This window comes from Coregonus clupeaformis, chromosome 24, assembly GCF_020615455.1.
Source record: "Coregonus clupeaformis isolate EN_2021a chromosome 24, ASM2061545v1, whole genome shotgun sequence".
Classification (NCBI taxonomy): domain Eukaryota; kingdom Metazoa; phylum Chordata; class Actinopteri; order Salmoniformes; family Salmonidae; genus Coregonus; species Coregonus clupeaformis.
In genome coordinates this window covers 29038824-29062257 of record NC_059215.1, presented here as the reverse complement: position 1 = coordinate 29062257, position 23434 = coordinate 29038824, and the positions used below count along the sequence as shown (strand labels likewise).

Below are 23434 nucleotides of genomic sequence, written 5' to 3'. Positions count from 1 at the left end.
ACAGACAAAATGAGAAAAGAAATTCCAGAAAATCACATTGTAGGATTTTTAATGAATTTATTTGCAAATTATGGTGGAAAATAAGTATTTGGTCAATAACAAATGTTTCTCAATACTTTGTTATATACCCTTTGTTGGCAATGACACAGGTCAAACGTTTTCTGTAAGTCTTCACAAGGTTTTCACACACTGTTGCTGGTATTTTGGCCCATTCCTCCATGCAGATCTCCTCTAGAGCAGTGATGTTTTGGGGCTGTCGCTGGGCAACACAGACTTTCAACTCCCCTCCAAAGATTTTCTATGGGGTTGAGATCTGGAGACTGGCTAGGCCACTCCAGGACCTTGAAATGCTTCTTACGAAGCCACTCCTTCGTTGCCCGGGCGGTGTGTTTGGGATCATTGTCATGCTGAAAGACCCAACCACGTTTCATCTTCAATGCCCTTGCTGATGGAAGGAGATTTTCACTCAAAATCTCACGATACATGGCCCCATTCATTCTTTCCTTTACACGGATCAGTCGTCCTGGTCCCTTTGCAGAAAAACAGCCCCAAAGCATGATGTTTCCACCCCCATGTTTCACAGTAGGTATGGTGTTCTTTGGATGCAACTCAGCATTCTTTGTCCTCCAAACACGACGAGTTGAGTTTTTACCAAAAAGTTCTATTTTGGTTTCATCTGACCATATGACATTCTCCCAATCCTCTTCTGGATCATCCAAATTCACTCTAGCAAACTTCAGACGGGCCTGGACATGTACTGGCTTAAGCAGGGGGACACGTCTGGCACTGCAGGATTTGAGTCCCTGGCGGCGTAGTGTGTTACTGATGGTAGGCTTTGTTACTTTGGTCCCAGCTCTCTGCAGGTCATTCACTAGGTCCCCCCGTGTGGTTCTGGGATTTTTGCTCACCGTTCTTGTGATCATTTTGACCCCACGGGGTGAGATCTTGCGTGGAGCCCCAGATCGAGGGAGATTATCAGTGGTCTTGTATGTCTTCCATTTCCTAATAATTGCTCCCACAGTTGATTTCTTCAAACCAAGCTGCTTACCTATCGCAGATTCAGTCTTCCCAGCCTTTTGCAGGTCTACAATTTTGTTTCTGGTGTCCTTTGACAGCTCTTTGGTCTTGGCCATAGTGGAGTTTGGAGTGTGACTGTTTGAGGTTGTGGACAGCTGTCTTTTATACTGATAACAAGTTCAAACAGGTACCATTAATACAAGTAACGAGTGGAGGACAGAGGAGCCTCTTAAAGAAGAAGTTACAGGTCTGTGAGAGCCAGAAATCTTGCTTGTTTGTAGGTGACCAAATACTTATTTTCCACCATAATTTGCAAATAAATTCATTAAAAATCCTACAATGTGATTTTCTGGAAAAAAAATTCTCAATTTGTCTGTCATAGTTGACGTGTACCTATGATGAAAATTACAGGCCTCTCTCATCTTTTTAAGTGGGAGAACTTGCACAATTGGTGGCTGACTAAATACTTTTTTTCCCCACTGTATGTAACTAAGGCTGGGAATGCCAATCCAATCAAACTAGTAAAGGCAATGATCACAAGTCAGTCATAATGTGGCTAATTGGCTAGCGTATTTATTTATGTAGAAGGCCAAAAACACGGAGCCTAATGTTAGCTAGCTAGCTGGCTGCTAGGAGGATGTCATGTCAATAGAGGAGTGGGTGGGTGAGTGACTGACTTTTTTTCTCCTCATATCGTTTTTTGGTGGCTATACACAGCTAGAGATGCAGGTGTAATTTGGTTAGCTAGCAAGAACTTGAACGACTTATCCAGTTAGCATATCTCTTGCATTCGCAAATTCACTCTGGCTATCTACTCCGATTTCAGAGCACTCTCATCTGAGTGTGAATAACTGATTAATTTACAAACGTGCAACACCCTCTGAATATGACCGGTCTCAGTAAACATAGGCAAAAAAAAGTAATAGTTAGTCACGAACGTGAACGTGAATGTAAACAGCCTAACCAGATCTGCTAGGGCGAGTAAAATGGTCAGTGAGGTGTTCGCTCATTTGTGTCTGGAAGTAGCTAGCTAGCAAGCTAGACAACTTTAGCAAGTTAGCTTGGGTGCTTGGTTGGGACAAGCATGCATTGGCAGGCAAGCTGCAGAAGCACGAGTAGGCTACAATTCCCCATCGTTTATCAGTGCAATTTTGACGGCCAACTAGCTGAAAAAGTTTGAGAGGGTTTATCTAATGTTCCTTCGTTAGATTTTAGCTAATCTTGCTCTGGCTAGCATTAGTTGTTGATCTTGTTGATTTTCATAACTGAGGGAGGGAGAGCCTACCTTTTCATGGTTGTTTGATCAATAGGAATGTAAAGTTCCAAATGTAAGAGGACTCCCGTGGTATTTGCAGAAATCCTTTCAGGTGTATTTTGTGACCATCGAGAGCATCTTGGCCGGTTGCATCACCGCCTGGTATGGCAACTGCTCGGCATCCGACCATAAGGCGCTACAGAGGGTAGTGTGTACGGCCCAGTACATCACTGGGGCCAAGCTTCCTGCCATCCAGGACCTATATACTAGACGGTGTCAGAGGAAGGCCCCAAAAATTGTCAAAGACTCCAGTCACCCAAGTCATAGACTGTTCTCTCTGCTACCGCACGGCAAGTGGTACCGGAGCGCCAAGTCTAGGTCCAAAAGGCTCCTTAACAGCTTCTACCCCCAAGCCATAAGACTGCTGAACAATTAACCAAATGGACACCCAGACTATTTGCATTGACCCCCCCTTTGTTTTTACACTGCTACTACTCGCTGTTTATTATCTATGCATAGTCACTTTACCCCTACAAATTACATCATCTAACCTGTACCCCTGCACATTGACTTGGTACTGGTACCCCCTGTATATAGCCTCATTATTGTTATTTTATTGTGTTACATTTGTTTTTATTTTTTATTTTTGACTTTAGTTTATTTTGTAAATATTTTCTTAACTCTATTTTCTTAACTGTATTGTTGGTTAATGGCTTGTAAGTAAGCATTTCACGGTAAGGTTCTACACCTGTTGTATTCGGCGCATGTGACAAATGACCATATCGAAGTGCTCACTTTTTTACATGTCATATTGTTCCTGGGGGTGTATATGAACAGATTAAAATAAAATGTAATGTTGCTAAAATGCTGTCAGTTCCACTTTAACTAGGAAGTGGCTCCTGTTGTCATTTAGAGGGGGTAAATTGCAGCAGCTGAGCCCCTCTCCCCATCACCTGACCCATCCACTGTTGACAACCACTGCAGTACCTCCCTCTGCTTTAGTCACAACAAGCCAAATATCAGCAGTGCACAGCACCCTCGACCTTGTGCCAGGAACACTCTAAAACAAACAATGAGGCAGATAGGCCTATGTCTGTTTTCTGCATTTTGGGGACCGCTGCTGGTTTCAATGCATTGAGTGTTTTGTTTTTGTCTTCGTCTTTCTGTCAGGCTTCCATTTCATCTGGTAGTTAAAAGCCCTAGGCTACACAACACATTTTTGTTTGGTTAGACTACAGTTGTGGCAACAGAAGTGGCAACCTCTACTGAAGCCTCTTTGATCAGTGACTAGACTGTGCTCTGAAGGGCACCTCACATGAAGCCTCCATCTCGCACACAAACAACCTTTCACACAGCCTGGCCTTTCAACCGTCTCTTCTATTTTTACTCCTCCGCACCTAGCTACTATAGAGTGTCAGTCTTCCAGGTGTCAGCTGGGTGAGAACAACCACACACCATGAATTATGATTTGAGTGATGTTATTGTCCTCATCAGTGTCTATTCCTTCTCCAATGTACTGATTATCATAGGGTGTGTATATGTTGATGCTTTTTGTAGACATGGGGTATGCATGCAGCCAGCAGAACAGCCTGGTTTAGCCTAATCTCAGTGTGGCAGCCATCCAGTGAGATCTGACGCAGTACAGAACCTCAAACCGCCATCTCTGTGGTTTTCAACTGCACCAATGGACGGAAACTGAACACGGAAGCAGGCACACACATTTAGAAGTCCTCCTCTATTTGGGTCTCTGCTTCTGAATTACAGTATTCGATTCTAAAATGGCCACCACACCATTATTGCTACCAGACCAAAACATGCACCACACACAAAGTTGCTGAAACCACAACACCAGTTTGGCTTACAAGGCTGTAGTAGCAGTATGCCTACTAGTAGGGACGTCAAACGTTCAGCCTGCTGCATGACCTTATGTCTAGCGTCTGGTTAAATTGTGCTTAGGAGCATTTTTAAGTCTCTCCATGGTTAAAGTAGGAAGAAATAGATGTAATTGTTGTAAAAATGTGAATGTGCTACACAGACACATGTAGTATACTCAATTGCATTGAGGTTTGTCTGTTAGAAGAGCTCAAACGGTAGATATTGGTGTGTGTGTGGAGTAACTTTTATGTATTGGTCTTCAAAATATCACAACTTATTTCAGCATATTGATTATGAATTTGGACATCTAAAACCGGTGTTTTGACACTCGGCCATAAATCAATAAGCCATGACAACAGGAAGCAGCAACAGTATCATTTTCAATGTATGTTTTAGGAATATAAATGGTATATAAAAAAAAAAAATCAACATGATTCTACTTTATCAGTAAAAACTACTGAATGAGCCCAAAAACGTGCTATGATTTATTGATTTCGATGATATTAGTGAAAATATGTTTGTTCTGGCTACTACTAGTGTATGGTTGTATCACATCTCTATATGCATTGCCTTCATTTATCTTGTTATGTTGATGTTATCCTGTGTTGGATAAACTTATGATTGTGTGTGTCTGGAAGAAGTTGTGACCTGTTAAGTGACATTCATATGGAATTAGAGGCAGGACTAAGGGCTGTGGATGGACAGCTATTTCCATCCCTAGATAATTAGGATTAGCCAGACGTCAGCTGACGTTATCTGGTGGCAGGCAGTGTGTCTGTGAGACAGAACAGGGAGCGGGCCCTGCTTCCTTATCCACACAGAATCTATGTGTGTGTGTGCGGCAGTGGTGTGAGACCGAACAGTGTGGACACGCATGCGGCGTGGTGCCGAGCTGCTTACACGCTGTCATTGTCACTACAGCTATATGGGTCATGATCCAGCCTCCATTATCAGTCTGGATCATCATCATGTACAGTTCCTTCAGAAAGTATTCATACCCCTCGACTTATTCCACATGTTGTTGTTACAGCCTGAATTCAAAATCGATTACATAAAAAAAGTCTCACCCATCTACACACAATACCCCATAATGACAAAGTGAAAACATGTTTTTAGAAATGTTTGCAAATGTATGGAAAATGAAATACAGAAATATAAAATTGACATAAGTATTCACACCCGTGAGTCAATATTTTGTAGAAGCCGCTTTGGCAGCGATTGCAGCTGTGAGTCTTTCTGGGTAAGTCTCTAAGCGCTTTGCACACATGGATTTATTTTTTAATTCTTCAAGCTCTGTAGAGTTGGTTGTTAATCATTGCTAGACAGCCATTTTCAAGTATTCCCATAGATTTTCAAGCCTATTTAAGTTAAAACGTTAACTAGGCCACTCAGGAACATTAAATGTCGTCTTGGTAAGCAACTCCAGTGTATATTTGGCCTTGTATTTTAGGCTATTGTCCTGCTGAAAGGTGAATTTGTCTCCCAGTGTCTGTTGGAAATCAGACTGAACCAGGTTTTCCTCTAGGATTTTGCCTGTGCTTAGCTCTATTTATTTCTTTTTATCCAAAGAAATTCCCTAGTCCTTGCCAATGACAAGCATACCCATAACATGATGCAGCCACCACCATGTTTGAAAATATGAAGAGTGGTACTCAGTGATGTGTTATGTTGGATTTGCCCCAAACATAACGCTTTGTATTCAGGACATTCAGTTAATTTCTTGGCCAAATGTTTAGCTGTTTTACTTAAGTGCCTTATTGCGAACAGCATGCATGTTCTGAAACATTTGTGTTCTGTACAGGCTTCCTTCTTTTCACTCATTTGTCATTTAGGTTAGTATTGTGGAGTAACTATAATGTTGTTGAGCCATCCTCAGTTTTCTCCTATCACAGCCTTTAAAGTCAGCATTGGCCTCATGGTGAAATCACTGAGCGGTTTCCTTCCTCTCCAGCAACTGAGTTAGGAAGGACACCTGTATCTTTGTAGTGACTGGGTGTATTGATACACCATCCAAAGTGTAATGAATAACTTCATGCTCAAAGGGATATTTTTTTATATATTTTTTTATCTACCAATAAGTGCCGTTTGCGAGGCATTGGAAAATATCCCTGGTCTTTGTGGTTGAATCTTTGTTTGAAATTCACTGCTCGACTGAGGGATCTTACAATCATCTGTATGTATGGGGTAGTCATTCAGAAATCATGTTAAACACTATTATTGCACACAGTGAGTCCATGCAACTTATTATGCGTTGTGTTAAGCACTTTTTTACTCCTGTATTTATTTAGGCTTGCCGTAACAAAGGGGTTGAATACATATTGACTCAAGACATTTCAGCTTTTCATTGGTAATTAATTTGTACTCATTTCTAAAAAATAACATTCCACTTTGACATTATGAGGTATTGTGTGTAGGCCAGTGACACAAAATCTCAATGTAATCAATTTTACATTCAGGCTGTAACACAACAAAATGTGGAAAAGGTCAAGGGGTGTGAATACTTTCTGAAGGCATTGTAGGCTACCTGCTGATTGTTCCACTGAAGAGGACCCTGTTTTAATGAGTGCTACTGAATGAAATGCACATCCTTTGAGAGAATGATTGATTTTCTGTCTACTACTGGCACTTAGAAGTGTCCTACTCAGTGTATGAATTAATAATTAATACGTGTTTTTCCTGAAATCTGCACCTCCTATAGTGCTATGACTGGCACTAAAAGGCTGGCCCCTCTAAGCTCCACAGACACCCAAGACCATGCTGTCTTGTGTGTTCCAGGAGCATGACATCGAGACCCCCCATGGTGTCCTGCATGTGACGATGAGTGGCACCCCCAAGGGCAACAGACCTGTCATCCTCACCTACCATGACATTGGACTCAACCGTGAGTACAGCACCACACACACACACACACACACACACACACACACAGGCACTCATTAGCCTAGCTAGGCTTTGAAATCTCTCCAAACACACCTAAATACACTAAACAAAAATATAAACACAACATGTTAAGTGTTGGTTTCATGAGCTGAAATAAAAGATCCCAGAAATGTTCCATACGCACAAAAAGCTTATTTCTCTCATTATGTGCACAAATTAGTTTACATCCCTGTTGGTGAGCATTTCTCCTTTGCCAAGATAATCCATCCACCTGACAGGTGTGGCATATCAAGAAGATGATTAAACACACAGGTGCACCTTGTGCTGGGGACAATAAAAGGTTACTCTAAAATGTGCAGTTTTGTCACACAACACAATGCCACAGATGTCTCAAATTTTAAGGGAGCATGTAATTGGCATGCTGACTGCAGAAATGTCCACCAGAGCTGTTGCCAGATAATTTAATGTTAATGTCTCTACCATAAGCTTCCGCCAACATTGTTTTAGAGAATTTGGCAGTACGTCCAACTGGCCTCACAACCGCAGACGTATGGCGTTGTGTGGGCGAGCGGTTTGCTGATGTCAACGTTGTGAACAGAGTGCCCCATGGTGGTGATAGGGTTATGGTATGGGCAGGCATAAGCTACAGACAACAAACACAATTGCATTTTATCTAAGGCAATTTGAATGCACAAAAATACCGTGACGAGATCCTGAGGCCCGTTGTGAGGCCCATTTTTTTAAAGGTATCTGTGACCAGATGCATATCTGTATTCCCAGTCATGTGAAATCCATATTTTAGGGCTTAATGAATTTATTTCAATTTGACTGATTTCCTCATATGAACTGTAACTTAGTAAAATCACTGAAATCGTTGCATGTTACATTTAAATTCTTGTTCAGTATATAATATAATGTTCTCGTTAGAACAGTTGGAGATGATGTAAGAAGCTGGCTGGTTAAATGTAGACATCTTCTTTGACTGTGGGGATATGAGCCACTAGATCAGACTGGATCACCCCAACACTTGGCTGCCTCAATGGAAAACAACACTAAGAGCGTTTTAGTATCAGTGTATTTTTGAGTTGATTACTGGTATGGGATTTGTTGATTACATTTAGTGTTGTAGTTCTTGTTAGATGTCAAGTTGAGTAGTATGTGCCCCAATGAGGTGTCTTTTAAACGGTGTGTGTGTCTCTTCCCCCTACAGATAAGTCCTGTTTCAACACGCTGTTCAATTTTGAGGACATGCAGGAGATCACATCACACTTTGCTGTTGTCCACGTGGATGCCCCAGGACAGCAGGAGGGTGCTCCCCCATTCCCTACAGGGTAAGAGACCAGTTCACTCCTCAGTCATCATCCTCAACATCATCTAAAATATGACGAAGTATCACCACAATCATGACTCATATGATTATATTATTGTCATTATTTGTATTTTGTCTGTCCCAGCTACCAGTACCCTACCATGGATGAGCTCTCTGAGATGCTGCCCTCTGTCATGACTCAACTGAAGTAAGTTCTCCTGCAGTGTTTCCATAACTACCTCTTGCACTGTCTTTAGGAAAGCTTCTAAATGACTTTATTATTGAGTCTTCATCAAGGCCGATATTGTTCTCTTCCCTTTCCCCAGGGTGAACAGTGTGATTGGGATTGGAGTAGGAGCTGGAGCCTACATCCTGTCCAGACTGGCTGTAAGTCACCATTCCTCTAAGTCCCCCATATACCACATTAACTCCTGCTCAACCACAGCACATGGTGGTTTCCAAACATATAGCAGAATTATTTGTTAATACAAAGGGCTTAACAGAGCAGCCCTATCCATATATCCACACCATTAAATCTCATTCCCCATCTTCCTCCATCTCCACCAGCTAATCTCAGAACATGTTGACCAGCAGAGCCATCACGCTGCCTGCTCTTATTACCAGCTCCATTTAATCTCTCTATAAAAAGATAGAGGATTTGAATGAATCAGATTGTCTCGAGAGTGCATGACTGGACTGATGGAGTCGTCATGCGAGTCTCATGTGGCATTGACCAGATGTACAGTGCCTTCTGAAAGTATTCATACCCCTCGACTTATTCCACATTTCTTTGTTACAGCCTGAATTGAAAATGGATTAAATATATATTTTTCTCACCCATCTACACACAATACCCTATAATGACAAAGTGAAAACATGTTTTTAGATATTTTAGCTAATTTATTGAAAATGAAATACAGAAATATTTAATTTACATAAGTATTCACACCCCTGAGTCAATACATGTTACAATCACCTTTTTGTACGTCTCTAAGAGCTTGGCACACATGGATTGTACAATATTTACACATTATTCTTTTTAAAATTCTTCAAGCTCTGTGAAGTTAGTTGTTGGTCATTGCTAGACAGACATTGTCAAGTCTTGCCATAGATTTTCAAGCCAATTTAAGTCAAAACTGTAACTAGACCACTCAGGAACATTCAGTGTCGTCTTGGTAAGTGACTCCAGTGTATATTTGGCCTCGTGTTTTAGGTTATTGTCCTTCTGAAAGGTTCATTTGTCTCCCAGTGTCTGCTGGAAAGCAGACAACCAGGTTTTCCTCTAGGATTTTGCCTGTGCTTAGCTCTATTCCATTTATTTTTATCCTAAAAAACTCCCTAGTCCTTGCCAATGACAAGCATACCCATAACATGATGCAGCCACCACCATGTTTGATAATATGAAGAGTGGGACTGATGTGTTAGATTAGATTTGCCCCAAACATAACGCTTTGTATTCAGGACATTAAGTTAATTTCTTTGCCACATTTTTTGCAGTTTTTACTTTAGTGCCTTATTGCAAACAGGATGCATGTTTTGGAATATTTGTATTTTGTACAGGCTTCCTTCTTTTCACTCACAGTATTGTGGAGTAACTACAATGTTGTTGATCTATCCACAGTTTTCTCCTATCACAGCAATAAAACTTTGTACCTGTTTTAATGTCACCATTGGCTCATGGTGAAATCCCTGGGTGGTTACCTTCCTCTCTGGCAACTGAGTTAGGAAGGACACCTGTATCTTTGTAGTGACTGGGTGTATCGATACACCATCCGAAGTGTAATGAATAACTTCATCATGCTCAAAGGGATATTCGGGGTTTGCTTTTTTTTAAACTCATCTACCAATAGGTGCCCTTCTTTGCGAGGCATTGGAAGGTGGTCCTCTGTAGCTCAGCTGGTAGAGCACGGCGCTTGTAACGCCAAGGTAGTGGGTTCGATCTCCGGGACCACCCATACACCAAAAAATATATATATATGCACACATGACTGTAAGTCGCTTTGGATAAAAGCGTCTGCTAAATGGCATATTATTATTATTATTACTAAAACCTCCCTGGTCTTTGTGGTTGAATCTGTGTTTGAAATTCACTGCTCAACTGAGGGACCTTACAGATAATTGTATGTGTGGGGTACAGAGATGAGGTAGTCATTCAAAACATCATGTTAAACACTATTGCACTTAGTCCATGCAACTTAATATGTGACTTGTTAAGCAAATGTTTACTCCTGAAGTTATTTAGGCCTGCCATAACAAAGGAGTTGAATACTTATTGACTCGACATTTTAGCTTTTCATTTTTTTATTAATTTGTAAAAAATAATTCAACAAACATAATTCCACTTTATGAGTGATTGTGTGTAGGCCAATGACACAAAATCTCAAAAAGTCAAGGGGTGTGAATACTTTCTGAAGGCACTGTATATTACTGTACAAATATTAGCTTGATGCTTAATATCGACCCTATTTCCCTCCATGCACTGCACACCACAGTGTTCCTTGGCGGAGATAATGCATTCTGAAAGTAGGTGTTTGTGAGAGGAATACATTAAGAGCAGAGATTACTTGAGGAGCGGCGTTAATTATAGTTAATTTAAGCCCTGCCAACATCGGGCTCATTGTGGAGGTGTGGAGGAGAGAAGGAAAGCAAGAAACAGGGGTTGGAGAAAAGATTACACTCAGTTTCTGTCTTCATACATACTCCCAAGTGGGTTAAGACCTCGTTTGTTTTATCCATCGTCCTCACTATCTGTGGAAGTGTGAATTGGAGGCTGGGGAATTGGGTGGGGGATGATGTGGCTCTAAGTTGTTGGTAAGAGCTGTGAAAGATGTCTAGTGCTGGGCTATAACATGAATATTTAGGTATGTGTGTGTTGCCTTTGCTACTGGCCCTGGCTATAAAGTGGGAGGGACAGGGTTCCTATCCAACCCAACACAGTGCGGTCAGTGTACTGTCAAAGGAACCCCCTCTCCTCTTCTCTCTCTCCCCCCAGCTTAATGAGCCTGCCCTGGTCGAAGGTCTGGTCCTCATCAATGTGGACCCCTGTGCAAAGGGCTGGATGGACTGGGCCGCCTCAAAGGTGAGAACACATGCTTACACACTTCAATGCTAACTCTGTGCATTGTTTTCTCATCGTAGAGACCTAATAGATTGGCACATTGGACCGTATTATTTATTTAATCTTGTTTCAGATGTCCGGCTGGACCAGTAACCTGGTTGACATAGTGATGGCCCACCACTTCAGTGACGTGAGTCTGGGGGCAGTCTGGAGTGGTGGGAGACTAAGATAGGAGCAAACTGGAGGAATACTGTGGGTGGTTGACAGTGATGTAACTATCTGTGCCCTCTCCTCAGGATGAGCTGTCTGACAACCAGGAGATCACCCAGACATATAGGCTGCACATTGCCCAGGATATTAACCAGGACAACCTGGCCCTCTTCTGCAACTCCTACAACAGGTACAGTACTGTACATATAACCCCAAGAGGAACTGACCGTGTAGTTGGGTTGAATGTGTTTATTTATTTATTTATTTATTTGTTTGACAGCCGTCGGGACTTGGAGATCGAGAGGCCCATTACTGGTCTGACTGAGGACACAGTGAACACACTGAAGTATGTTTATAACTGTATCTCTGTATCAAGGTTTCCGTTAGGAAAATGTGGCGCCGGACAACGTGACCAGGAAGATTTTAATTTCCCGGCCATTTGAGAAATGTACTGGACCCATATGCATTGGGTGCGTAACCCATTAGGGAATCCACCCATGGTGCTAAGAATGACAGAAATCACATTTAAATGATGGTCAATCATCTTAACAGAACATACAACTCCTGTAATGAGGCAGCCAATAAAATATATTTTTCAAACATTTGCCAAAATGCAATTTGCGGGATAACACCATTCCATATGTGACAGAGATGAAAATCTCAGTTAGAAACTTAGAAATAGGGGGGAATCTAGAGATGCAACAACTAGAATGGTTTGCTAATATGACTAAGATTGTGCCTTTGGCTTCTGGACAACAAAATAAAGTTGAAATATGAAAACCAATAGAACAGGAGAGAAATGCTGGTTTCAATGGAATATGAAGTGAAGTTTCAAGTTTTAATGTCACGTGCACAAGTACAGTGAATTTTCTTTCTTGCGAGCTCCAAACCCAACAGTGCAGTAATCAATATCAATGTAGCACTAACAATAACATAAGGTAGAACAAAAACACACAAGAAATAAGAACACAGGTTCAGTTTTAATGCCATATTTACAATGTGCAGCGATACTGGAGTGATAAGAGGTAGATATGTATAGTTTTGAGGAAGTCTATATAAAATAATTGCCTCTGTTTCAATGGTGGGATTTTGCCTAGGCTACTTTGAAGCAAGGTAAGACATGCCTCATAATAAGAAGTAGAACGTTCAGGTTTCAAACAATTAAGTATCAGTTTTCAAAATGTATACTGGCCCCAGCTCACATTGCAAAGTGGTGAGTGACTCGCTGATAGCCTGCCTAACGTTGCCTATGCACTTGAATGGCGAATGGGAAGCGCACTTCAATTACCAGTTGAGAAATAAAAATAGTAGGCTAGCTCTTAAATCGTGGCCATCAAAACAGTTTTTAACCCGCGATTGCATTTAGAATTGTTGCGCAATAACTGGGCTTATATTTAAGCACGTTTCACTCCAGCAGCAATGAGCTAAGAAGCTGCAGCTCTAATGCTGAGGTGATATTCTGCTCAATATAGGCTCTGTGTGCGTGTGATAATTAAGATACATGACGACTAACAAAAATACACACCCACCAATTTAGTGCAAATTAACCTATAAACCGATAATCATGACTGTCAAATGTATTCACATCCACTGGTATTTAATCAATGAATAAAATACACTGCTCAAAAAAATAAAGGGAACACTAAAATAAAACATCCTAGATCTGAATGAATGAAATAATCTTATTAAATACTTTTTTCTTTACATAGTTGAATGTGCTGACAACAAAATCACACAAAAATTATCAATGGAAATCAAATTTATCAACCCATGGAGGTCTGGATTTGGAGTCACCCTCAAAATTAAAGTGGAAAACCACACTACAAGCTGATCCAACTTTGATGTAATGTCCTTAAAACAAGTCAAAATGAGGCTCAGTAGTGTGTGTAGCCTCCACGTGCCTGTATGACCTCCCTACAACGCCTGGGCATGCTCCTGATGAGGTGGCAGATGGTCTCCTGAGGGATCTCCTCCCAGACCTGGACTAAAGCATCCGCCAACTCCTGGACAGTCTGTGGGTGCAACGTGGCGTTGGTGGATGGAGCGAGACATGATGTCCCAGATGTGCTCAATTGGATTCAGGTCTGGGGAACGGGCGGGCCAGTCCATAGCATCAATGCCTTCCTCTTGCAGGAACTGCTGACACACTCCAGCCACATGAGGTCTAGCATTGTCTTGCATTAGGAGGAACCCAGGGCCAACCGCACCAGCATATGGTCTCACAAGGGGTCTGAGGATCTCATCTCGGTACCTAATGGCAGTCAGGCTACCTCTGGCGAGCACATGGAGGGCTGTGCGGCCCCCCAAAGAAATGCCACCCCACACCATGACTGACCCACCGCCAAACCGGTCATGCTGGAGGATGTTGCAGGCAGCAGAACGTTCTCCACGGCGTCTCCAGACTCTGTCACGTCTGTCACATGTGCTCAGTGTGAACCTGCTTTCATCTGTGAAGAGCACAGGGCGCCAGTGGCGAATTTGCCAATCTTGGTGTTCTCTGGCAAATGCCAAAAGTCCTGCACGGTGTTGGGCTGTAAGCACAACCCCCACCTGTGGACGTCGTGTCCTCATACCACCCTCATGGAGTCTGTTTCTGACCGTTTGAGCAGACACATGCACATTTGTGGCCTGCTGGAGGTCATTTTGCAGGGCTCTGGCAGTGCTCCTCCTGCTCCTCCTTGCACAAAGGCGGAGGTAGCAGTCCTGCTGCTGGGTTGTTGCCCTCCTACGGCCTCCTCCACGTCTCCTGATGTACTGGCCTGTCTCCTGGTAGCGCCTCCATGCTCTGGACACTACGCTGACAGACACAGCAAACCTTCTTGCCACAGCTCGCATTGATGTGCCATCCTGGATGAGCTGCACTACCTGAGCCACTTGTGTGGGTTGTAGACTCCGTCTCATGCTACCACTAGAGTGAAAGCACCGCCAGCATTCAAAAGTGACCAAAACATCAGCCAGGAAGCATAGGAACTGAAGTGGTCTGTGGTCACCACCTGCAAAACCAGTCCTTTATTGGGGGTGTCTTGCTAATTGCCTATAATTTCCACCTGTTGTCTATTCCATTTGCACAACAGCATGTGAAATGTATTGTCAGTCAGTGTTGCTTCCTAAGTGGACAGTTTGATTTCACATAAGTGTGATTGACTTGGAGTTACATTGTGTTGTTTAAGTGTTCCCTTTATTTTTTTTGAGCAGTGTACATTATTTTGCAATGGGATTGTTTTTTCTCCCGGTCAATTTGGCCAGCAACAATTCTATTTATCGGCTTTTCGGTTTTTTTATTGGCCAAAAGCTGGCAATTACCAGCTAACGGAAACCCTGCTCTCTCTCTCTTTTTCCATCATCGCATCCCTGAGGGGTATACTACAAATCAGGATCAAGGAGTTAGCCAGCTAACTTGCCTAAATATTCTGATATAACCTTTAAAAAAAATTGAAAGATTAGCTTGAAATGGGCATGGTCTAATTGATTAAATAAACAAGAACAAAGCTTTTTTAATGAACCAGAAAATCAATAGTTATTTCTGGTTACTTATTAAAGTTAGCTGGCTAACTCATTGATCCTGTATTATACCCCTCTGAGTGTTGACTGTATTTGTCCCTCCTGTCTCTCCATCCAGATGCACTTCTCTGCTGGTGGTTGGTGACACGTCCCCGGCTGTCGATGCTGTGGTGGGTGTCCACTTTATCTCCATGGCAACACAGTGGCGAATGAGTCAGGGGTTCTGATTCCAATACAAAATATCAAACCCCCTCAGGGACAGAGTTTTCTGTCTTTAGAGAGGATACTGGACATAGCCTTTCTGAAGAGGAGGGGCTAGACTCTAAACCCTGTCTGAACTTCTGTCTCATCTCTCTCTCCATTATATACAGGTTGAATGCAACTCCAGGTTAAATCCAACCAAAACAACCCTTCTTAAGGTGTGTTCAGTTACTCGTTTCTTTGTAGCAATATGAGTGGTAGTGCTCCCTGCTGTTTTGCTCTTTAGTAATGCACATGATCTGAATGGTGCGTAGATGAGTTTCATCATTCTTGGAAGTGTTCATAGGCCAGTGAATGTGTTTTGGCTAAGGGCATGGTCCTTTCTGTGAGGTTCTTCACTCTGGGCATGTTCCTGATTCTCTCTTTACTTCCCTATAGATGCAAGACTGTGGTGGGCTTCCTCAGGTCATCCAGGTGAGTCATGTACAAGTTTTGTGTTTAGCTTAAACTACTAAATCTCAATGGCCAAGACAACTCTTACTTAATTCAGTTTTATTTTTAAATGGCTAAGTTTTCTGTTTGTGTCTTACAGCCGGGTAAACTCGCGGAGGCCTTCAAATATTTTGTCCAGGGAATGGGTTACAGTGAGTACTGCGCCTTAAAATCCTCTATTATTATGTCTCCTTCTCATGGTACTTCTGTCCTCTCTAGTGTCAGAGGTAATGTTGGATTTGTGTTTCTTCATGGTCTGGTTGTATCAATCTGTTGACATGTTATATGTGATCTGTTGTATGTCCTGTTTACTGAAGTCCCTCTGTCTCAGAATGAGTCATCAGTCCAACTGAATTATAGTTCATTGAACGCTGCCCTTTCAGGCTGCAGCCCTCCCCACATGGACATCACACACACACACACACACACACATACAGTTCTGACCTAAACTAAGACTCAAGCATAATGTAGAATTCCTGTAGGACTTCAAGAATAGAGCGGAACCACAGTAGCTACCTACAGTTGAAGTCGGAAGTTTACATACACTTAGGTTGGAGTCATTAAAACTCGTTTTTCAACTACTCCACAAATTTCTTGTTAACAAACTATAGTTTTGGCAAGTCGGTTAGGACATCTACTTTGTGCATGTTTTCCAACAATTGTTTACAGACAGATTATTTCACTTATAATTCACTGTATCACAATTCCAGTGGGTCAGAAGTTTACATACACTAAGTTGACTGTGCCTTTTAAACAGCTTGGAAAATTCCAGAAAAGTATGTCATTGCTTTAGAAGCTTCTGATAGGCTAATTGACGTGGATGTATTTCAAGGCCTACCTTCAAATTCAGTGCCTCTTTGCTTGACATCATGGGAAAATCAAAAGAAATCAGCCAAGACCTCAGAAGAAAAATTGTAGACCTCCACAAGTCTGGTTCATCCTTGGGAGCAATTTCCAAACGCCTGAAGGTACCACGTTCATTTGTACAAACAATAGTACGCAAGTATAAACACCATGGGACAACGCAGCCATCATTCCGCTCAGGAAGGAGACGCGTTCTGTCTCCTAGAGATGAACATACTTTGGTGCGAAAAGTGTAAATCAATCCCAGAACAACAGCAAAGGACCTTGTGAAGATGCTGGAGGAAACAGGTACAAAAGTATCTGTATCCACAGTAAAACGAGTCCTAAATCGACATAACCTGAAAGGCCGCTCAGCAAGGAAGAAGCCACTGCTCCAAAACCGCCATAAAAAAGCCAGACTACGGTTTGCAACTGCACATGGGGACAAAGATCTTACTTTTTGGAGAAATGTCCTTTGGTCTGATGAAAAAAAATTGCACTGTTTGGCCATAATGACCATCGTTATGTTTGGAGGAAAAAGGGGGACATTTGCAAGCCGAAGAACACCATCCCAACCGTGAAGCACTGGGGTGGCAGCATCATGCAGGGGGGGTGCTTTGCTGCAGGAGGGACTGGTGCACTTCACAAAATAGATGGCATCATGAGGAAGGAAAATTATGTGGAAATATTGAAGCAACATCTCAAGATATCAGTCAGGAAGTTAAAGCTTGGTCGCAAATGGGTCTTCCAAATGGACAATGACCCCAAGCATACTTCCAAAGATATGGCAAAATGGCTGAAGGACAATAATAATAATAATATGCCATTTAGCAGTCGCTTTTATCCAAAGCGACTTACAGTCATGTGTGCATAAATTTTTACGTATGGGTGGTCCCGGGGATCGAACCCACTACCCTGGCGTTACAAGCGCCATGCTCTACCAATTGAGCTACAGAGGACAACAAAGTCAAGATATTGGAGTGGCCATCACAAAGCCCTGACCTCAATCCTATAGAAAATGTGTGGGCAGAACTGACAACCTGTGCGAGCAAGGAGGCCTACAAACCTGACTCAGTTACACAAGCTCTGTCAGGAGGAATAGGCCAAAATTCACCCAACTTATTGTGGGAAGGTTGTGGAAGGCTACCCAAAACGTTTGACCCAAGTTAAACAATTTAAAGGCAATGCTACCATACACTAATTGAGTGTATGTAAACTTCTGACCCACTGGGAATGTGATGAAAGAAATAAAAGCTGAAATAAATCATTCTCTCTACTATTATTCTGACATTTCACATTCTTAAAATAAAGTGGTGATCCTAACTGACCTAAGACAGGGAATTTTTACTAGGATTAAATGTCAGGAATTGTGAAAAACAGAGTTTAAATGTATTTGGCTAAGGTGAATGTAAACTTCCGACTTCAACTGTATATAACAACATTTAGTGGATGTCCAAGGCTGAGGTTACTGAGAACCAGTTGTATAAGCATACAAACCATTATTGGTAACTGACCAGGGAACTAACCTCAAGCTAACCTTGTTTCCTGTCTGTTTTCAGTGACTTTTAACAACGGGTGTAAGTAGTTGTTTGATGCTGAGTTAATAAATGACTTGTAGTAAGCATGATGGTCTGCATGGTCTCCCCCTGTTCACACACCTCTAAACACTCCTCGATGTGCTGGATCTCTGAACACACCTGAGAATGGTTCCCCAGGTCTTAAGATACAGTGCCCTAGACAGGGAGGGTGTTTACAGGCCCACATTTAAGGCTGTGGTTCATTTAGGCCACGTGTCAAACACAAGACACATTTCTATCCGGCCCGCACAATGATTTGGGTTGTCAATTCATTTTGGCCCGCTTCCATACCACCCGCGATGCACTGCTCTACAAGTCACAGCAAGCACTACCAGTGCCAGCCAGTGCACTGTACCATATCGTCACTAATGGCACTGACCCGAATCTTCTACCAGACCGAAAGTTTAAAGGTGTTGTAGGCTAAAGAGGTCATTGCTATAGCCTACAGAAAATGTCATCTTGGTTGTCAAAAAGTAAGTTAAAGGATTTACACGCGGGTATAAATGACTACTAAAGGACAATAGGACACACAAGCTAGTATAAATTAGTCAACAGTTGAGTCATCTACTTTTTAAATTACAACCTGATGCACCCACATCTGTGAATTCAATTTCAATTGTGCCGCTGTCTTGTGTCCCGTTTACAGCACGCAGCGGAGGGAAAGTGTACAGACACATGCCCAGTCCTAGCTAGGATACTAAGATGTTGCAGTCTGGCTTCAGGTTTTAAAGCCTAACAATGAATAACCAAAAAACAAAACCTGCATCAAAACACCATACAAAGGAGAAACATGTAGGCACACATGTAGGCTATGTTTTTATTTGGAGTTATTAAATACTTTTTGATTAGGGTCGCAGCATATTATGCACATCTGCAAGCATAGCAGCAAAGGCTGGACAAATATAATTGATCTCTTTTGTTTCAATATGTTAAAATGCTATATACAGCAAATGGCCCTTTATAAGTGGACATTATAAAGGGCCATATTTTTTGTAATAAAACAATGGCCAGTTTGGGTCGTAGTTGTAGGCCAATGCACATTCTTTTTGTAAAAACAAACATAACAGGCTATGTCTGGCCCTTGAATTCGTTGTGCTTTTTCAATATGGCCCGTGTGCTGATTTGAGTTTGACACCCCTGATTTAGGTCTACTGGGAGCAGATCTGGCTTGTTGAATGATTAATTATATTACAAACATATTGTATTTACATATTGGGCACTGTATCTTATAACTTTACCAAATTCCATTGGCTTTCTTTGATCACTGAGATAATTGAATCTTTTTTTAGCATTTCAAAATGTTTATATGAGTGGAAAATGGAAGGTGTTACATAATGAAAGCTGCTTGATTAGAGTCTTACAATAGTCTGAGTTATTATTGTTCTCTCTGTGGAATCTTTTCATCAGAAAGTTAAGCCTTCTGTACCCTTGTAAACCTTTGACGTTATTAGCTTCTGAAAATAAAAAAAACTCACTTGCATAACCCTGCACCCCCCTACCACCCCTGGCCTCACTCTCCTCTCCCCCATACCCCCAGCCCTCACCCACTCTCCCCTGGTCCTCACCCCTCCAGTGAGGGCTGGTTCTCCAGGTATGTTAATCTCAGTGGCACATTAGTGTACTCATTAAAGGCTGCTCTAAGCCCCACAGCAGGGCCTGGCCCCCTGCCCTGGGGACCTGGACTCCCATGAGCCCAGAGCCGCCTGGCTGGCCTGTTGGCTCCACTCTGCTGAAATGTGCTGCTTGTGTGTGCTGCTGCCACAGGGACACTCACATGGGGCTGCTGGAGAGCAATGTTAGGACAGCATGGCCTCTACTGAGGGAACCATGTTGATACTGCACAGCACTGAGTACCTCCCCTCTGAAAGTTACCCTTGATGTTTTGTCTGCAACGTGACTACAGAGAGGCACTCCAAGCGGGCTCAGCTCCCCAGAGGCTGACCCGGGGTTGGGTTGGGATTGGGTGGCCCTTTATTACACGCCCCCTCACTCCTCCACCACTTGGAAGTTTAGGCCTGTTTGCTTTCCTGCTTGAAGAGACTGGGGATTAACTAGATCAACTGACTTATTCTGGATACCAAATCCTAGTAATTAAAATGAAATGGGTTACAGTATAGGCTTGAAAAACAATTTTCACTCAATGCCCGATGGCTCTCTTTCTTGTGAACCCTCTCTCTGAGGTTTAAATACACTGCTCAAAAAAATAAAGGGAACACTAAAATAACACATCCTAGATCTGAATGAATGAAATAATCTTATTAAATACTTTTTTCTTTACATAGTCGAATGTGCTGACAACAAAATCACACAAAAATTATCAATGGAAATCAAATGTATCAACCCATGGAGGTCTGGATTTGGAGTCACCCTCAAAATTAAAGTGGAAAACCACACTACAGGCTGATCCAACTTTGATGTAATGTCCTTAAAACAAGTCAAAATGAGGCTCAGTAGTGTGTGTGGCCTCCACGTGCCTGTATGACCTCCCTACAACGCCTGGGCATGCTCCTGATGAGGTGGCGGATGGTCTCCTGAGGGATCTCCTCCCAGACCTGGACTAAAGCATCCGCCAACTCCTGGACAGTCTGTGGTGCAACGTGGCGTTGGTGGATGGAGCGAGACATGATGTCCCAGATGTGCTCAATTGGATTCAGGTCTGGGGAACGGGCGGGCCAGTCCATAGCATCAATGCCTTCCTCTTGCAGGAACTGCTGACACACTCCAGCCACATGAGGTCTAGCATTGTCTTGCATTAGGAGGAACCCAGGGCCAACCGCACCAGCATATGGTCTCACAGGGGGTCTGAGGATCTCATCTCGGTACCTAATGGCAGTCAGGCTACCTCTGGCGAGCACATGGAGGGCTGACTGACCCACCGCCAAACCGGTCATGCTGGAGGATGTTGCAGGCAGCAGAACGTTCTCCACGGCGTCTCCAGACTCTGTCACATCTGTCACATGTGCTCAGTGTGAACCTGCTTTCATCTGTGAAGAGCACAGGGCGCCAGTGGCGAATTTGCCAATCTTGGTGTTCTCTGGCAAATGCCAAACGTCCTGCACGGTGTTGGGCTGTAAGCACAACCCCCACCTGTGGACGTCGGGCCCTCATACCACCCTCATGGAGTCTGTTTCTGACCGTTTGAGCAGACACATGCACATTTGTGGCCTGCTGGAGGTCATTTTGCAGGGCTCTGGCAGTGCTCCTCCTGCTCTTCCTTGCACAAAGACGGAGGTAGCAGTCCTGCTGCTGGGTTGTTGCCCTCCTACGGCCTCCTCCACGTCTCCTGATGTACTGGCCTGTCTCCTGGTAGCGCCTCCATGCTCTGGACACTACGCTGACAGACACAGCAAACCTTCTTGCCACAGCTCGCATTGATGTGCCATCCTGGATGAGCTGGACTACCTGAGCCACTTGTGTGGGTTGTAGACTCCGTCTCATGCTACCACTAGAGTGAAAGCACTGCCAGCATTCAAAAGTGACCAAAACATCAGCCAGGAATCATAGGAACTGAGAAGTGGTCTGTGGTCACCACCTGCAAAACCAGTCCTTTATTGGGGGTGTCTTGCTAATTGCCTATAATTTCCACCTGTTGTCTATTACATTTGCACAACAGCATGTGACATGTATTGTCAATCAGTGTTGCTTCCTAAGTGGACAGTTTGATTTCACAGAAGTGTGATTGACTTGGAGTTACATTGTGTTGTTTAAGTGTTCCCTTTATTTTTTTGAGCAGTGTATATTTGTTTCCTCCCTGTCTTAGCTTTCCCCTCACACACTTTATGCTCAGGCTTTTCACCCACACCAGAAAAACAATGGCAAGTTTCAGAAAGTACCTCCCCTTTCTGATCATGCCTAAACATTGAAACCGTAGAGGACAAAGCAATGAGTACATTACGAGCCTACCCAAACACATATTTTAACATACTGTTGGAGGTTTGTCACTGTAGCATTCAGACTACTATACCTTCTGTCAATTGGCTCATCCCAGAAGGTCAGTGTTGTGTTGAAAGAAACGCAGTAGGCTACCAGGAGAGTGGTTTGAGTGTGAATAGATGGAGCCCATGTTTGAATGTTGTTTGAAAGGTCACTTTAGCTCTATACACTGTAGTTCCGTGGAGGAATTATCACAGTGGGGGCACATTCACCTAACTGAACTGGACCAGACAATGGACTAGACTGGTTGTCATGGAGCACACCTTGGTTCAAAGTCCCCTTTAAGGAATCTCAGGGCCACAGGTGGCATTCTCTTTAGTTTAAGAGAACAGCGAGAAGGCCTTGGAAGAGTCACATCCTAGCTATTTTGACAACTGTTAGGTATTAACTGAAAATTAATGTCAAAGTATGTACAGTGATAGAATGATCTGTACCTGGTGCCGCTTCAAATCTCTCCTAGGTAAAGCTGTAGGACACTTTCTTTCTTTTCTGATCTACATTTGTGAAGACTGAGCATTAATCTGACAGTCTCACCTTAACTTCTTCCCTCCTTTCCTCCTGCCCCTCCGTCAATGCGAACAGTCCCTCATGTACTGCTTAGCCACCTGGGCAGCGAATCAGGTACCAGGACCATAGGTAGCAGCCTTTGCTGCGCCGGCCTGCCATCTCTACCTACAGTGCTCTGCCCTCCCCACCCTGTTTGCCCATCGCTGGTTGACAGCTCACATTTTAGCCATCCTCTCAAGTCTTTCTGATTTCGCGCCATGAGATTTGAAGCATGACAGGTGGTCATTATTTTGTATAATATTTTAAGATTCCTTTATGTCTCTCTAAATGTGTGGTTTGAGAGAGTGTGAATGTTTGTCTGTTTATCAGGTAACATGGTTGTCTTCTGTCTTTGTTGCTTTTGTTCTTTGTTATTTTTCTCTTCTGTACAGATGGCCCTCAAATCTCTTGTGCATGCTGCATTCTCATATTGGCCTTTCCTATTTATTCATTTTTTCTCCGACAGTAAAAATGAATTGGAACTCGACCTGATCAGGCCTCAGATCTCTTTTCTTTGTGGGAGAATATGAACACTGTGAGGGATTCAGCTCAGACATTTCAGGCCCCAACCACTTGAATGAGATGTATATATTCATACAGTACTTTCTGAAATATGGTGTGAAACCCAGCATTCCTGCTTAGCTGATATCATTCCACTTGACCCTAACTAAATGGCAGCGTAGCTAGCATGAGGTGAACAGTATATTGTGATCAAGTTTTTGAGTCGTTAGGTTATT

General features: G+C 42.8%; 1 protein-coding gene across 9 annotated transcripts in view; it reads left to right on the top strand.

Moving 5' to 3' along the window:
- Positions 1 to 23434, top strand: part of LOC121538353 (protein NDRG3) — an 80294-nt gene that overhangs the window by 55066 nt on the left and 1794 nt on the right. For 5 of the 9 annotated variants that reach the window (XM_041846273.2, XM_041846274.2, XM_041846272.2 and 2 more), the window contains 14 exons: positions 6923 to 7028; positions 8238 to 8358; positions 8482 to 8544; positions 8663 to 8723; positions 11329 to 11415; positions 11528 to 11584; positions 11691 to 11794; positions 11885 to 11950; positions 15224 to 15275; positions 15477 to 15524; positions 15745 to 15780; positions 15899 to 15950; positions 18201 to 18218; positions 22734 to 22772. In XM_041846273.2, coding sequence (XP_041702207.1) covers positions 6923 to 7028; positions 8238 to 8358; positions 8482 to 8544; positions 8663 to 8723; positions 11329 to 11415; positions 11528 to 11584; positions 11691 to 11794; positions 11885 to 11950; positions 15224 to 15275; positions 15477 to 15524; positions 15745 to 15780; positions 15899 to 15950; positions 18201 to 18218; positions 22734 to 22772 — 910 coding nt within the window. The remainder of the gene's footprint in view (positions 1 to 6922; positions 7029 to 8237; positions 8359 to 8481; positions 8545 to 8662; positions 8724 to 11328; positions 11416 to 11527; positions 11585 to 11690; positions 11795 to 11884; positions 11951 to 15223; positions 15276 to 15476; positions 15525 to 15744; positions 15781 to 15898; positions 15951 to 18200; positions 18219 to 22733; positions 22773 to 23434) is intronic. The other 4 variants (XM_041846276.2, XM_041846279.2, XM_041846278.2 and 1 more) reach the window with 3 other exon arrangements.